At 42.2% G+C, this 17,295-nt stretch overlaps 1 protein-coding gene across 1 annotated transcript in view; it reads right to left on the bottom strand.

The window, feature by feature from the left end:
* pappa2 (pappalysin 2) overlaps window positions 1–17,295 on the bottom strand; it is a 96,321-nt gene that overhangs the window by 14,923 nt on the left and 64,103 nt on the right. Inside the window, exon 25 of the mRNA XM_047368538.1 lies at window positions 13,212–13,283. Coding sequence (XP_047224494.1) covers window positions 13,212–13,283 — 72 coding nt within the window. The remainder of the gene's footprint in view (window positions 1–13,211; window positions 13,284–17,295) is intronic.

The raw sequence follows: 17,295 nt of genomic DNA, 5'->3' as shown, positions 1-17,295 counted from the left end.
GCACACAGCAGGTCAGCTGGTTTGTGTGCTATGTGTTCACAGAAACCCTCCTCTATCTATAATCAAAAACAGCATATATACTTCTTCCTGATGCCAATGCTTTCAAAAAGAGCCTGCTCTATCATCGGGACCTGCCAGAACACCACAAAGCATTGACAAAAATTTGAACATTCAACCAGTGATATATTTATACTTTTCTTCTTACCAAGTATTGCTATCACTCTTTAAATAGCAGGCATTATATCAAGTCGGTTCAATCCATCATAGGTCAGACTTTGAAAAGTGTATAGTGTGTGTGTGTGTGTGTGTGTGTGTGTGTGTGTGCTTATGACACCAAGTGGGAGAATTTTCTTGCATTAAATTGTCTTGCAAAAGTATTCACACCAAACCAATTTGGCATGTTACATGATTGACTAACACAAAGTAGGGCAGAATTGTGGAAAAGTGAAGGAACATGTATTTATGCTTTGTACCTTTTGATACAAACAAAAATCTGATAAGTGACATTCATTTTTATTTGGCTTCCTTAACTCTGGCACCCATACAAAAACCTGTGCTTCCTCCCTTCATATGACCATTTGCCTAATTAGTAAATACAGATCAAAGGGGCATTAGAATAAATCCAGCTGTTCTGTGTAGGCCTCAGGGCTTTCTTAGAGAACATTATTGCACAAATAGCATAATGAAGACCAAGGAACACAGCAGAGAAGTATGGGAGATGTTTAAAGCAGGATTAGGTTAGAAAACAATATTTTAAGCTGTGAACATCTCACAGAGAACTATTCAATTGATCTTCGAAACATGTGAACAGTATGGCACAACTGCAGAACTAATAAAGCATGGTCATCCACCTGAATTAATAGGCCAAGCAAGAAGCATCCAAGAGCTCCACAGCTCAGATATCAGAATTTGTTGCGAGTGACAAACCATGTTAAAAAGTCAAGCTCATGTTTGTAGTTTGCCACAAGCCATGTAGGGGACAATGCATGTGGAAGAAAGTGCTCTGATCAGATGAGAACAAAACTTTCTGGCCAACATGGTAAAACATGGTGATGGCAGCATGATGCTGTGGGGGTCGTTTCTTTAACAAGGAAACATAAGATAAATAATGGGAAGATGGATGGAGTTCTAGGTCTCTCCATGTGTAAAGCTTGTCGAGCCATACCCTCAAAGCAGCTGTGTTTGAAGAGAAAAGTGATTGTACAAAGTACTGACTCAGAGATCTGAATATGAATGCACTCCGGATTTTTAAATATGTAAAAGATTTTGAAAATTATTAATTATTTTCCTTACATTTTAAAGGTGTAAAAGCAGGCACTGTGATGTATTGGGCCAAATGAAATGCATTGTACTTGTGACAAAATGTAAAAAACTAACTCTTGCAACACATCGTAAAGCATAGTCCACAATAGTTTGCTAGACATTGTCAGACATTTGTCTAAGTACTTTACGTTTGAAAATTTTTTTTTTGGTTTCTTCATCTAGTGATAACATTTTTCAACCTACTCTTTAAGGAGTATGCAGCTTTAGACAGACCTAATAACTCAAATAACAATCTGTTTTACAAACTGTTTTACAGCTCCTTATTAGCTACAATAAGGCTTTTGGCTACCTCTACTATTAATACTGTATTTTTCTAAATAATTTAGTTTGGGGATCTGCATTAACTTTACTTGTTAGTTGTGATTATTTAATCATTCCATTTTGCAATTATGGATTAAACATTATCACAAAGTCTATGTTTTTGCAGTGTTCAGTACATCAACACCCTAATTTGTTATCCTTCAGAACGTTGTTAAATAGTACATCTTTCCCATTTTTAAGCCTCAGCTTAAAAATGGGAAAGCTTCTTACAATGTCTTTGTCCTTCATACATATTGATGCTTTCTATTAAATATTTGCCCTCTATACACAACACTTGATTTTTCTACCTTGTCACTTATTACACATATTGCCATGTCAAGAACTGTGAGGGGCACGAGTATGTTCCCAGTGACTTTAGCATTTGGCCTAGTGTGTTATGATTCTGGCACGTCTGTTCTACCCTGTCTCCCTGGCTGCAATCAGCAGATTAGATGCACCTGGTGGCTGCTGCAGTGTAGTGCAATCTGTGGAATGCCAAGCACCTGTGTCTTCCCTGATATATACTGACTCTGACAAGCAGATGGTGCCAGGTTTTTGAAAGCCATTGTGTGAGTAGATATCCAGCGCTCCTTCCTGTCTGATCATTGTTCTTGACCTCGCCTTGCCTTGCCTTTTGGATTTTTGCCTCTCTGCCTGCTCCCTGTCAGACTGTTTGGATTTTGGTTTTGACCTTGTTTCCTGCATCTGGTTTATGCCTCTGCCTGCCCCTTGCCTGACGTCTCTTGTTCCGATCATTGACCCTGTTTCTGTCCTCGGATTATTGAGCCTGGAGTCACTTCTTACCTGTGCTGTGGAGATCACTGCCTGCCACCCACTGAGGTTTCCCCTCTGGGTTTCAAGTTCTACTCAAGACAAAAGCAGGTTAGTGACTTTTCTGATCCCTGCAATATCTGGAGAAACAACAAGTCACTAATTCCTCTTTCTGCCCCAGTGATTCCCGGAAGCTGTGTGGAGTTTTACCTGAGTGACGTTTTCCTGTGGCTGAATAAACCTTTTAAATTTTAAGTACTGTGTCTGGCTGAATCTTGGGTCCGCCTTTTTTCTATTTCGTAATATAGTGGGTGACTGAACCCCCAATCTTCCACATAGGAATAACTTCTCAACTTCTGGGCCAAGGCCACCACTCTTATTTGCATTTTCTTACCGAACACAAATGTATTTAATGAAACAAAAACTCTGACATTATATTCATGTTATGGTGATTTTCATAAAGCTCCAACATATGAAATGCTAAACAACAATAAATTGAATTTTTATGGGTTCACAGCAATAAATTAAAAATAATGCCAAGTGGGATAAATATTTTTTGAAAGGAATGTATATGGGTTATTCTGTGTGTGCATGGTTGGCATGGTAGCTAGGACAGACTACCTACCCTGAACAGGATCAAACAAACACTATATGGATTGATACATGTTTTCCAAAGCATAGTATGGAGAGCAGTTTCATTCAAAATTAAATAAACAAATACTGCTATTGATAAATTATGATTAAATATTCCATGAAATAAATAAATATCCCCATGAAATAAAACGAATTATGATTAAAGAAATTTTTATCTTTTATTTAATTAAAGATTTATTTAATTTACCTAAAGATTTATTTATTTTACAATGCAGTTTTATTTTGTGACACTTTTATTTTGTAAAGCTACTTTATGTATTTCAGTTGCTTTTACTTTTTAACCCCGTTTTTCAGCGGCATGCACAAATAGAGCTCGGCCCTGCTGCCCCAGCCCCGCCCAGCAGATAAAACTCCGCCCCCTCATTTGAATATAGGAACTTGAAATAAAAAGAGCTTAAAATGAAAAACGGGGTTAAATAGTAAGTCACTGAAATATGCACAGTAGCTTTACAAAATAAGTGTCACAAAATAAAACTACATTATGAAATAAATAAATCTTTAAGTAAAAATCTTGAAATGAATTAAATAAAACAAGATAAAAATTTATTTTAACGTAATTATTTTGTTTTATTTCATGTGGATATTCATTTATTTCATGGAATATTTATTAATAATTTATCAATAGCAGTATTTATGTATTTAATTTTGAATGAAACAGCTCTCCATAGCATAGAGTTGATGATCACTCTTAAATCTATTTTATTTGTAGGTTGTGATCCCATACCTGCAGGTTTTTCATTAAAAAAATTCTTACAAAGTGCTCACTAACCATTTCCTGTCACAGAAACATACCAGATTACTTTTAGTTAACACTCATGACTCATAAACCTTATTCACTTATTTGTGATCTGTGCCTTGATTTGGACATTTCTGTGAACTATATACATATTTTGACTGCAGAAGTCCTTTTCAGAAACCAGGATGGATTTCTGGAACCGCTCTTTGCCTCCCTCCAATTCCACCACATCTACCAGGGTATAATAAGAAGAAACTGTCCATGGAGGGAATGTGAGGGGTCTGTGGTGATGTTTTGAACCCCAGTCAAATAGTGGTTCTTTGCAATGTCCTGGAGCGAAGGAAGTGAAGTACCAATGATTCTTTCTGCTGTCCTTACCACCCTCTCTAGGGACTTTCAGTCAGAGGCACTGGAGGCCACTGACCAGACTGATACAGCTGGTCAGGATGCTCTCTATAGTTCCTTTGTAGATGGTGGCGAAAATAGAAGAGGGTCAGTGCACTCTCCTCTCCTACTGCAAGAAGTGCATACACTGTTGGGCCCTCTTTACAAGGGTACCATCCCCAGGAACCTGGTGCTGCTGACGATCTCCACTGCTGAGTAGTTGATCATCTGAAGAGTATGGCAGGGCTCATTCTTTCTGAATTCAACAATGATCTTTGTTTTTTAAACGTTCAAGATCAGGGTACTACAGGTCCTTCTCAAAATATTAGCATATTGTGATAAAGTTCATTATTTTCCATAATGTCATGATGAAAATTTAACATTCATATATTTTGGATTCATTGCACACTAACTGAAATATTTCAGATCTTTTATTGTCTTAATACGGATGATTTTGGCATACAGCTCATGAAAACCCAAAATTCCTATCTCACAAAATTAGCATATCATTAAAAGGGTCTCTAAACGAGCTATGAACCTAATCATCTGAATGAACGAGTTAACTCTAAACACCTGCAAAAGATTGCTGAGGCCTTTAAAACTCCCAGCCTGGTTCATCACTCAAAACCCCAATCATGGGTAAGACTGCCGACCTGACTGCTGTCCAGAAGGCCACTATTGACACCCTCAAGCAAGAGGGTAAGACACAGAAAGAAATTTCTGAACGAATAGGCTGTTCCCAGAGTGCTGTATCAAGGCACCTCAGTGGGAAGTCTGTGGGAAGGAAAAAGTGTGGCAGAAAACGCTGCACAACGAGAAGAGGTGACCGGACCCTGAGGAAGATTGTGGAGAAGGGCCGAATCCAGACCTTGGGGGACCTGCGGAAGCAGTGGACTGAGTCTGGAGTAGAAACATCCAGAGCCACCGTGCACGGGCGTGTGCAGGAAATGGGCTACAGGTTCCGCATTCCCCAGGTCAAGCCACTTTTGAACCAGAAACACCGGCAGAAGCGCCTGACCTGGGCTTCAGAGAAGCAGCACTGGACTGTTGCTCAGTGGTCCAAAGTACTTTTTTCGGATGAAAGCAAATTCTGCACGTCATTCAGAAATCAAGGTGCCAGAGTCTGGAGGAAGACTGGGGAGAAGGAAATGCCAAAATGCCAGAAGTCCAGTGTCAAGTACCCACAGTCAGTGATGGTCTGGGGTGCCGTGTCAGCTGCTGGTGTTGGTCCACTGTGTTTTATCAAGGGCAGGGTCAATGCAGCTAGCTATCAGGAGATTTTGGAGCACTTCATGCTTCCATCTGCTGAAAAGCTTTATGGAGATGAAGATTTCATTTTTCAGCACGACCTGCTCACAGTGCCAAAACCACTGGTAAATGGTTTACTGACCATGGTATCACTGTGCTCAATTGGCCTGCCAACTCTCCTGACCTGAACCCCATTGAGAATCTGTGGGATATTGTGAAGAGAACGTTGAGAGACTCAAGACCCAACACTCTGGATGAGCTAAAGGCCGCTATCGAAGCATCCTGGGCCTCCATAAGACCTCAGCAGTGCCACAGGCTGATTGCCTCCATGCCACGCCGCATTGAAGCAGTCATTTCTGCCAAAGGATTCCCGACCAAGTATTGAGTGCATAACTGTACATGATTATTTGAAGGTTGACGTTTTTTGTATTAAAAACACTTTTCTTTTATTGGTCGGATGAAATATGCTAATTTTGTGAGATAGGAATTTTGGGTTTTCATGAGCTGTATGCCACAATCATCCGTATTAAGACAATAAAAGACCTGAAATATTTCAGTTAGTGTGCAATGAATCGAAAATATATGAATGTTAAATTTTCATCATGACATTATGGAAAATAATGAACTTTATCACAATATGCTAATATTTTGAGAAGGACCTGTAGGTGTTTTCACCTCTTCTCTGTAGGCCTGTTCATCTCTGTTACTGATGAGCCCCATTATTGTCGTATCATCTACAAACTTTATGATGTGGCTAGTGGTTAACCTGCCACAGCAGTCATGGGTTATCAACTTAAACAGCAGCAGGCTCAGGACGCAACCCTGGGGGAATCCAGTGCTTAGGGAGATGACACTGAAGACATTTGACCCACCCGCATGAGCTGAGATCTGCTGGTGAGGAAGTCAAGCAGCCAGTAACATGGGAGGCCAGTTTATTTATCAGATGTTGTGGTATAATGTAATAAACTGCAGAGCTGAAATGCAGAAACAACATCCGCACGTGTGTGCTTTTCCTCTCCAGATGCTGAAGCCTCCGATGTCATCATCAAGATGGTACCACAACCTGGTGCAACAAGGTGTAGAAAATGTCTGTAAGAACCACAGCCAGCTGGTCGGCGCATTCCTTGAGTACCTTTCCTGATATGTTGTCGAGGCCAGCTGCTTTCTGGGCATTAACCTTCCATAAGGTTCTCTAGACATCAGCTGGGTCTAGGCATAATGACTGCTCATCGTGACAAGTGATAGATTTTCATCCTCAAGTGCTGTTTAGTGCGTTGAACCTCCCCAAGTACTTGCTTAGATCATTGAGGAACTGATGTTGTCGCAGCAAGGGGTTGGTCCATGTAGTCAGTAACGGCTTGGATGCCCTGCCACATTCGTCTGATATTTTTGGAATTATGAAATCCTGCATTTTTGACCGTAGCCACGCTTTGCTAATCTCATAGCCCAGATCACGTTGGTTCTAGCTGTTTTCAGTGCCACTATTTCACCGGACTTAAAAGCGCTGTTCCTTTCTGACTTGCATATACCTCTCTGGTCATCCAGAGTTTTCTCATTGGCTTGTGTGAAGATGTTTTTGACCACCCTAACATCCTCCATACATTTCTGGATGTACCCAGACACTGACTTAGCATACTCCTGGATGTCCTTAGCAGTTGACTTAAACATGTCCGAGTCTGTGTGCTCGAAACCGTCCCGTAATGCTTCCATGGCACCTACGGACCACACCCTCACCTGTTTCACGGTAGGCTTTTTCTTGATCAGCATAGGCTTGTATGGAGGAATTAACATTACATAAAGATGGTCTGTGGGGCCAAGGTGGGGTTAGGGAACTGCCTCGAATGCCTCTTTGATGTTACTGTATATCAGGTTAAGCATATTCTCACCTCTTGTGGCAAAATCCATAGATTGGTAAAAGTGAGAAAACGTAGTCTTCATATCCGCCCAAATAATGGCCTAAATTTCACAGTCAATAGCTCCACATCAGGAGAGCAGTGACATAAGTTCACCTTTATGTTGTTGCCCCAGCTGGTATTTATGTATATGCAAACAACGCCGCCATGGAATTTTCTGGTGAGAGAGCTGCGTCTGTCCAACCTAAATAATGACAGCACCTCCATACTAATGGCGTTATCTAGTAGGGATGGATTCAGCCAGGCCCAGCAGTTCCTTATTGCCATTTTGTTGTTATCTCCAGCTTTAGGTGGTCCAATTTGTGCTCCAGAGAACAAACATTGGACAGCAGGATGGAGGGTAGCGATGCTTTGAACCAGTTAGCCTTTAGCTTAGCAGTTAGCCCCTCTCGACACCCTCACTTTCGCTTTCTGTTGCATCGCCCCGGTCTCCCCAACTTGCGGGCAAAGCTGGTACAGAACACAGCTGCATCACAGGCCGTTGGATGTTGTTGACATAACAACCCTAGGCTGCATAGGAACTCCATGGTCACGTCTACGTGTCCACAACTGATGTTTCCTACCAAGTCTAATATTTCCTGAAAATACACTATTTTGGAGGTCCGCTGCCGATTACCATTTAAACTGTGAAATTTAGCAAAATTGTTTCCCATTAAATTAATAGGTGCTAACTGAGCTACTGCAGCCGTACCCAACTCGTGCGCCACTATGTTTTACCTTCTGCACAACACAGTTAATGTTTGTGGCCACATAACACCGGCTTGTAATTTTAATCAAGCACTCTATCCTCTCCCCTAGAAGGGAACATGAAGCCTGTCAGTGAAATTTGTGTATAGTTTATTGTAGCTAGAACTTTCCCTGAAGTTTGGAGTGACTTTAGATAAGTTGTAAATCACTCTGATAGAATAACAGTTTATAGTTTTACTATGGAAAAATACAGGTCCTTCTCAAAAAATTAGCATATTGTGATAAAGTTCATTATTTTCTATAATGTAATGATGAAAATTTAATATTCATGTATTTTAGATTCATTGCACATTAACTGAAATATTTCAGGTCCTTTATTGTCTTAATACGGATGATTTTGGCATACAGCTCATGAAAACCCAAAATTCCTATCTCACAAAATTAGCATATTTCATCCGACCAATAAAAGAAAAGTGTTTTTAATACAAAAAACGTCAACCTTCAAATAATCATGTACAGTTATACACTCAATACTTGGTCGGGAATCCTTTGGCAGAAATGACTGCTTCAATGCAGCGTGGCATGGAGGCAATCAGCCTGTGGCACTGCTGAGGTCTTATGGAGGCCCAGGATGCTTCGATAGCGGCCTTTAGCTCATCCAGAGTGTTGGGTCTTGAGTCTCTCAACGTTCTCTTCACAATATCCCACAGATTCTCTATGGGGTTCAGGTCAGGAGAGTTGGCAGGCCAATTGAGCACAGTGATACCATGGACAGTAAACCATTTACCAGTGGTTTTGGCACTGTGAGCAGGTGCCAGGTCGTGCTGAAAAATGAAATCTTCATCTCCATAAAGCTTTTCAGCAGATGGAAGCATAAAGTGCTCCAAAATCTCCTGATAGCTAGCTGCATTGACCCTGCCCTTGATAAAACACAGTGGACCAACACCAGCAGCTGACACGGCACCCCAGACCATCGCTGACTGTGGGTACTTGACACTGGACTTCTGGCATTTTGGCATTTCCTTCTCCCCAGTCTTCCTCCAGACTCTGGCACCTTGATTTCCGAATGACATGCAGAATTTGCTTTCATCCGAAAAAAGTACTTTGGACCACTGAGCAACAGTCCAGTGCTGCTTCTCTGTAGCCCGGGTCTGGGGAATGCGGCACCTGTAGCCCATTTCCTGCACATGCCTGTGCACGGTGGCTCTGGATGTGTCTACTCCAGACTCAGTCCACTGCTTCTGCAGGTCCCCCAAGGTCTGGAATCGGCCCTTCTCCACAATCTTCCTCAGGGTCCGGTCACCTCTTCTCGTTGTGCAGCGTTTTCTGCCACACTTTTTCCTTCCCACAGACTTCCCACTGAGGTTCCTTGATACAGCACTCTGGGAACAGCCTAGTCATTCAGAAATTTATTTCTGTGTCTTACCCTCTTGCTAGAGGGTGTCAATAGTGGCCTTCTGGACAGCAGTCAGGTCGGCAGTCTTACCCATGATTGGGGTTTTGAGTGATGAACCAGGCTGGGAGTTTTAAAGGACTCAGGAATCTTTTGCAGGTGTTTAGAGTTAACTCGTTGATTCAGATGGGCCTCCATAAGACCTCAGCAGTGCCACAGGCTGATTGCCTCCATGCCACGCCGCATTGAAGCAGTCATTTCTGCAAAAGGATTCCCGACCAAGTATTGAGTGCATAACTGTACATGATTATTTGAAGGTTGACGTTTTTTGTATTAAAAACACTTTTCTTTTATTGGTCGGATGAAATATGCTAATTTTGTGAGATAGGAATTTTGGGTTTTCATGAGCTGTATGCCAAAATCATCCGTATTAAGAAAATAAAAGACCTGAAATATTTCAGTTAGTGTGCAATGAATCTAAAATATATGAATGTTAAATTTTCATCATGACATTATGGAAAATAATGAACTTTATCACAATATGCTAATTTTTTAGAAGGACCTGTAATTTATTAACCTGATTTGAATTCTATTTCTCCCACAGACCACTGGGAGTCAGGGAATTTAAAATATTTGAGCTGATATTGCTTAACTTTCAAACCACAACTGTTATAAAATAGTCAGAGAATAATGTTTTAGTCTGACTTCACTGTTTGCATTCCTGACTGTTGTCGCTGTGGGTGGTAAATATGATTCCCAGAACACTGAAGCTGCATGCAAGACCAAATTGGAAAGTTGTATTTGTAATTGACTGTGTTTTTTACAACTAGAATAGATTAACACACTTTGGAAGGATTCAAGTGGCTATATTTGAGCCTCTAGTTTTATTATCAAAGCAGCGACACTTCCACAGTGACCCTCTCAGTGTCAGCAGATGTGATGTACATAAACAGGCTGATTTTGTTGCCCACAGTTGAAATGCAGGATAGCATACACGTTTTAGGGATATTAGGCTCTGGGTGGAAAAAAAACATTCCAGATCACATTGCCAAAATGCACCACATGTTGCAACAAAAATCTGGTTAAACAGAGGATGCAAATATGTGGTAAACAGGTATGTAACTGCTCGCTCCTACTCTTTTGGCAGCTATTACCTTTATATTAAAACCTGCTGTGCCTCTTGTAAATACCCTATTCAAAAAAACACAACTAAAAAACACATTTTAGTGTTTGGTGGTCACTACAGTCAGCTTTCAGTTCGCACAGTAAAACAGGAGACTGACATTAGGGAGTTTTGGTGAACTCACACAATTGAAGTGGTCCAGAAAATGTGTCCAGAAGTAGCAGGGCTTACTGGCTATCTTCTATTGTATTCAAAGCGCTAAAAATGTTAAAACACAGTACTATTTTATGAATTCTTTTGTTCTGACTTTTTTACCTTCAAGATAAAAGTTTTTTTGAGTCTTTTGGAGAAAATTTGTGGAAAAGAACAGTTTAAATAACAAAAAAATACATTCTATATTCAAGGTTGAAGTTCTGCACTTTAATACATTGCTGGTGTGTGCTAGATGAAATAGAGGCAGAAGGTGTTATGAATAATCCTGTTTTGTTCGCTGCTTCAGTATTTCCTTAGCTGTAATTTAATTTAGATTTCTGTGTCACTTTAACCTTCTCCACGATGTGATGAAGGTGTCAGCACAGCAACTATAAACTGAGAGGCCACCACCCATCTATCCACCTCCCCTGCCAAAATGCCTTAAGTGAAATGATGCAGAAGCTAATGCATTTAAGTGGCTCACTGTGTTACTTTTGTTTTTGCTCCAGTTGCTCAGAAACATTTTTGAAGGATACGTCTTGGAGAAAAACAAAGGTGTTATTTCTCTGATAAACCCTTTTCTAAGAGGCCGATCTTTTCTAAATTCTGGCAGTCGTACAAAGACCGATAAGACGTTTGAGCTGACTCACACTGTCAACGTGGATCCAGACACACAGCTAGAGAAGAGGGAGCAATGGCATCTGGATGGGATCTGGCACAGATCACACGCAACACATGTGGTCTGGTATAATTTACAGAACTGTAATGGAGGAGTGGGTTATAAGCAATTGTTTTGCCTAGCAACATTCACGGGAAGGTTGAAAGGAAAATGTAATGCTGGCAGGTAGGAAGAATATTTTAATACCATGAGACACCAACAGTTTATGTGTTCCAACCATAGTTTCAGCCTTCTCTGAACACAGACGATGAATGCCAAATCAAAACTATCTGGGTTAATGATTTCAGATGATTTACAGTTACTGCTAAAATGCCACTGTTAAAAGGCGGAATGAGTGAACTTTCACAAATGTTACAAACATTTAATACTGAAATCTATTTGTTCTTGAATGCCTTGCTGATTTTAGTCTATAATTCAGATATCACTGTCAAGTGTGTTTTAGTTTATTTCAGGTTTATTTTAACAAGATACTGAAAATAAAATAACATAAAATAACTGATCTCTGTTTCATATGGCCTGTAATACATAGATTGGCGCATGTCAGGCCACAAGGATGTGAGCAGACTTGGGAGCTTCCTGTTTAGCAGCAGACTAAGGGGTGCTTAGTTTGCTTAGTTTGGGTAAATTTACATAGACTTCACTTGGTATATTGAATTAGAATTGGCTTTTTTATGCACTATTTAATAAAAAGATGTCTGTTGCAATGGAGAAAAAAATATTTTTTGAAGTAAAAACAGTCTAGCATTAATTTATTCTCAAACCCAATTTCAACTTCAATGTACACGTTTTAGGAGAAAAACCAAAGATAGATGGATGGATGGACTGACAGATGAAAGGACGGTTAGACAGATTAACAGATTAATTGATGTATTAATGTATTTTCATTACAAATATCCTCACATTTATGAGAAAACTGATGGCGCCAGAGTGTCACACAACAGGAGGTTATCCTTCTCCCTAAAGAGGAGCTCCAGCACGCACAAGGCAGACATTTTTTAAACTAAAGCAGAGAGATTTAAAAACCTTGTGTCAGGATAAATAATTAATCTATATCTAACATAATCCAGTGATTAATTCATTTTCCTTTATCAGATAACTCATTAGGCTTGGCAGGCACAGAAACATTTGGAAATGCTAGACTAGCTGGAAGAAAGCCTCTCTGGATATATTTTAAAAGGATTCTTGTGAAGTGCAGAGCAAGGATATCAGTTTCAGCATGAGATTTTTCTTTGTGAAATATGAGCCATATTGCACACTGGCTCTGGCACTTTAAGTAGTGATGACAACAAGAAGAGATGGTGTTTTGCCTCATATTTGGTATTACTGCAAGAGTCTGGCTAAGCCACAACATCTAATGAGGTTATTCCTAAATAGGTATAATCATATTAAGTAGAAAATACTCAACATAACAGTGTTAACAAAGCAGGAATAGGTAAACCAAGGCATCCCTGAAGTTGACACACTAACTTATTGAGTACATGTATAATAATTATCATGATAATGTAGATGGATGCTATGGTAAATTAAAATTAGTCTCACTTTTTTACACTTTTGATTTGAACTTTTCAGTGCTCTAAAAATATCCCATCTGTGACAGGGAGAATATAAAAAATGCAAATTCAGGAACACTGTCCACCAATGCATCTTTGTGTTTGGCAAAACATTGTCAGTGTACACCACAACAGAAAGTGTGGTGACCATTGGTGAGACTGAAATTTGGATGGTATCTTGTTTTCTTTCAGACTTTATGAGCACATGAATGTTTTAAAGGAAAAAGGGATTTTGTACATCCAAGCTGTTGCTCTTACCTCACATGACTGGATACAGTGGATGTTTTCAAGGTCAGGGTACCACTTCATCATCCCGGTGCAGATTATGCTCTAAAAACAAACACAAACCATTTAAATATATCTGTAAGAAATGTTTCCCAGCTGTTGATATATACTATAATATTTAAACGGGCATAATTATGGGAATATACAGTGCCTTGCAAAAGTGTTATACCCCTTAATACATTTGCCATTCTACCACGTTACAACAACAAACTTCAACATATTTTATAGGAAATGTAGTGCACAAACATTTTTTACAAATAAAAATCAGAAAAGTGCAAAGTGCATATGTTTTCAGAACCTGACTCAGACTTGGGTGAACCACCTTTTCCTGGACATATAGCTGCTCGTATTTTTTGGGTCAGTCTATACCAGCTTTGGAAAAGACTATTGTTGCTCATTCTACTTTAAGAATAACTCAAGCTCACTGAAACTGTATGGAGAGCAATTAAAGTCTTGCCGCAGATTCTAAATTGGGTCTTGATTTTGACTGGGCCATTCTAACACATGATCTAAACTATCGCTCTGGCAGTATGTTTAGTCATTGTCTGATGGAATGTCAACCTCCATCCCCCAGTCTCAAATATTATGGAACCCCAAACATGTATTTTCCACTGTATTTAGCTCCATCCATCTTCCATTAGATCAGCTCTGACAAGCCTCCATATCCATGCTTAAAAACATGATCCTTTCAGCATTATGCTGCCACCACCATGTATCACTGTGGGAATGTTTTTTTTTTTTGGTAGCGTGCAGGATAGATTTGTCTCCACATTTAGTGGTGTGGATATTGTTCCCACCTCCGGGAGAGCTTCGACCAGATCCCGGGGGATGTTGGAGACATAGACTCAGAGTGGACCATGTTCTCTGCATCTATTGTCGATGCTGCTGCCCATAGCTGCGGCCGTAAGGTCTGCGGTGCCTGTCGTGGCGGCAATCCCAGAACCCGGTGGTGGACACCGGCAGTAAGGGATGCTGTTAAGCTGAAGAAGGAGTCCTATCGGCTGTGGTTGGCTTGTGGGACTCCTGAGGCGGCTGACGGGTACCGTGAGGCCAAGCGTGCTGCGGCCCGGGCTGTGGCAGAGGCAAAAACTCGGGCCTGGGAAGAGTTCGGTGAGGCCATGGAGAAGGACTACCGGTTGGCCTCGAAGCGATTCTGGCAAACCGTCCGACGCCTCAGGAGGGGGAAGCAGTGCTCTGCCAACACTGTTTATAGTGGGGGCGGGAGACTGCTGACCTCGACTGAGGACATTATCGGGCAGTGGAAGGAGTACTTCGAGGATCTCCTCAATCCTGCCATCACGCATTCCGTGGTGGAAACAGAGGCTGGGGACTCGGGGTTGGACTCTTTCATCACCCAGGCTGAAGTCACCGAGGTGGTTAAAAAGCTCCGCGGTGGCAAGGCTTCGGGGGTGGATGAGATCCGCCCTGAGTACCTCAAGTCTCTGGATGTTGTAGGGCTGTCATGGTTGACACGCCTCTTCAACATTGCGTGGCGGTCGGGGACAGTGCCTCTGGACTGGCAGACTGGGGTGGTGGTCCCCCTTTATAAGAAGGGGGACCGGAGGGTGTGTTCCAACTACAGGGGGATCACACTCCTCAGCCTCCCTGGTAAGGCCTACGCCAGGGTATTGGAGAGGAGAGTCCGACCGATAGTCGAACCTCGGCTTCAGGAGGAACAGTGTGGTTTTCGTCCCAGCCGTGGAACACTGGACCAGCTCTATACCCTCTACAGGGTGCTCGAGGGTTCATGGGAGTTTGCCCAACCGGTTCACATGTGTTTTGTGGACCTGGAGAAGGCATTCGACTGTGTCCCTCGTGATGCCCTGTGGGGGGTGCTCCAGGAGTATGGAATCGGGGGCCCTTTATTAGGGGCCATCCGGTCCCTGTACGAGCGGAGCAGGAGTTTGGTCCGCATTGCCGGCACTAAGTCGGACCTGTTCCCAGTGCATGTTGGACTCCGGCAGGGCTGCCCTTTGTCGCCGGTCCTGTTCATAACTTTTATGGACAGGATTTCTAGACGCAGCCAAGGGCCGGAGGGGGTCTGGTTTGGGGACCAGTGGATTTCGTCTCTTCTTTTTGCGGATGACGTGGTCCTGCTGGCCCCCTCTAGCCAAGACCTACAGCATGCGCTGTGGCGGTTCGCAGCCGAGTGTGAAGCGGCTGGGATGAGGATCAGCTCCTCCAAGTCCGAGGCCATGGTACTCGACCGGAAAAGGGTGGCTTGTCCTCTTCAGGTTGGAGGGGAGTTCCTGCCTCAAGTGGAGGAGTTTAAGTATCTCGGGGTCTTGTTCACGAGTGAGGGAAGAATGGAGCGGGAGATCGACAGACGGATCGGTGCAGCTGCCACAGTAATGGGGGCGCTGTGCCGGTCCATTGTGGTGAAGAGAGAGCTGAGCCGAAAAGCAAAGCTCTCAATTTACTGGTCGGTCTACGTTCCTACCCTCACCTATGGCCATGAACTTTGGGTCATGACCGAAAGAACGAGATCACGGATACAAGCGGCTGAAATGAGCTTCCTCCGTAGGGTGGCCAGGCACTCCCTTAGAGATAGGGTGAGGAGCTCGGCCATCCGGGAGGGGCTCGGAGTAGAGCCGCTGCTCCTCCACATCGAGAGGAGCCAGTTGAGGTGGCTCGGGCATCTATACCGGATGCCTCCTGGACGCCTTCCTCGGGAGGTGTTCCAGGCACGTCCCACCGGGAGGAGGCCCAGGGGACGGCCCAGGACACGCTGGAGGGACTATGTCTCTCGGCTGGCCTGGGAACGCCTTGGGCTCCCCCTGGAGGAACTGGAGGAGGTGTCTGGAGAGAGGGACGTCTGGGCGTCTCTGCTGAGTCTGCTGCCCCCGCGACCCGGTCCTGGATAAGCGGAAGACGACGAACGAACGATATTGTTGAAAAATTTCTATTTTGGTCTCATCTTTACCACAGTACCTTCTTCTTACATTATAAAGAACCCTGAGCATCCTCTTCATGAGATTGTCGTATAACAACAGAGTGTCTTCAGTCAGAGGCTTCTTCAGCACAGCTGTTTTCATATAAAATCCCAAAGAAACACATTGCAGTTTACAGATGTAACATGGCAAAAAGTATGAAAAAATACATTCAAGGGCTTGAATACTTTTGCATGGCACTGTATGTAATTAATGTCATTTGTGGCAATACTTTATCACAGAGAAATCAACAAAGCTTGAATGCAATCTTAATAGAGATGACTAATTCTTTCTTTGTCCAACTAAATGTAAAACCCCACATATTTGCAGTGAACTTTTGTGCGGCCTAGATCTTGTGTTATTTATTTGACCCCGGTAATTTACAAGGTGGTTAGTAGACAGCTGATTGACTAACAAATATGGATAAAGAAACTGGATCCTCTCCTGGGGCTTTCCTGTGCAGCCTGACATCGCAATACAGACCAGGTTCTGAAGTTTTCAAGATAACACAATGCCTTGAAATCGCAAGGCAGTGCCAAAGATATGGCGTAAGTAATCAGACCTCAGTGCAAGTATTTAACCTTGGCAAAGAAGGACAAACAGGCTGGCTGGCTGACTGACCACCCAAAAGTAAGGTGAAAGTAAAGCAGTGTGTGCACCAACATCAACGTAGAAGTGATTTCTCAGATATGATATTGAGTAACATGATCCTCCTTTTTAGCAAAACAAGTGCAGTAATTCAGACTCAGGACCTGACATTCCATTCTTTTGCTCGCTTGTATACATTGTACGTTTGGGAGATGTGTGCAGTTCCTAAAAGACTTGACGTCAACTGAAACCTTGGCCCCTGCTATCTGTCTATGATTTCCAGTAATACAGAAACACTTGAACTAAATCAAACAAGCATTTTACACACACAAGGTGGATGATGTGATTAGCTGGCACGTCATGGAATAAAAGTATTTTCAAAAAAACTCTTTTAAGAATAAATCTAATGTCTGATATGAAGCATATTTGCTTGCGCATATATCCATTTGTTCCAGTCCAATTTTGATCCCTCTGAGCAGCAGGGGGAGGTCTTCAGCCTCTAGCTGCTTTTATTCCTCTGCATGTTGACACTCCATCTA

Source organism: Girardinichthys multiradiatus, chromosome 6 (assembly GCF_021462225.1).
Source record: "Girardinichthys multiradiatus isolate DD_20200921_A chromosome 6, DD_fGirMul_XY1, whole genome shotgun sequence".
In the NCBI taxonomy this organism is placed as follows: Eukaryota; Metazoa; Chordata; class Actinopteri; order Cyprinodontiformes; family Goodeidae; genus Girardinichthys; species Girardinichthys multiradiatus.
This window is presented reverse-complemented; position numbering and strand designations above follow the sequence as displayed.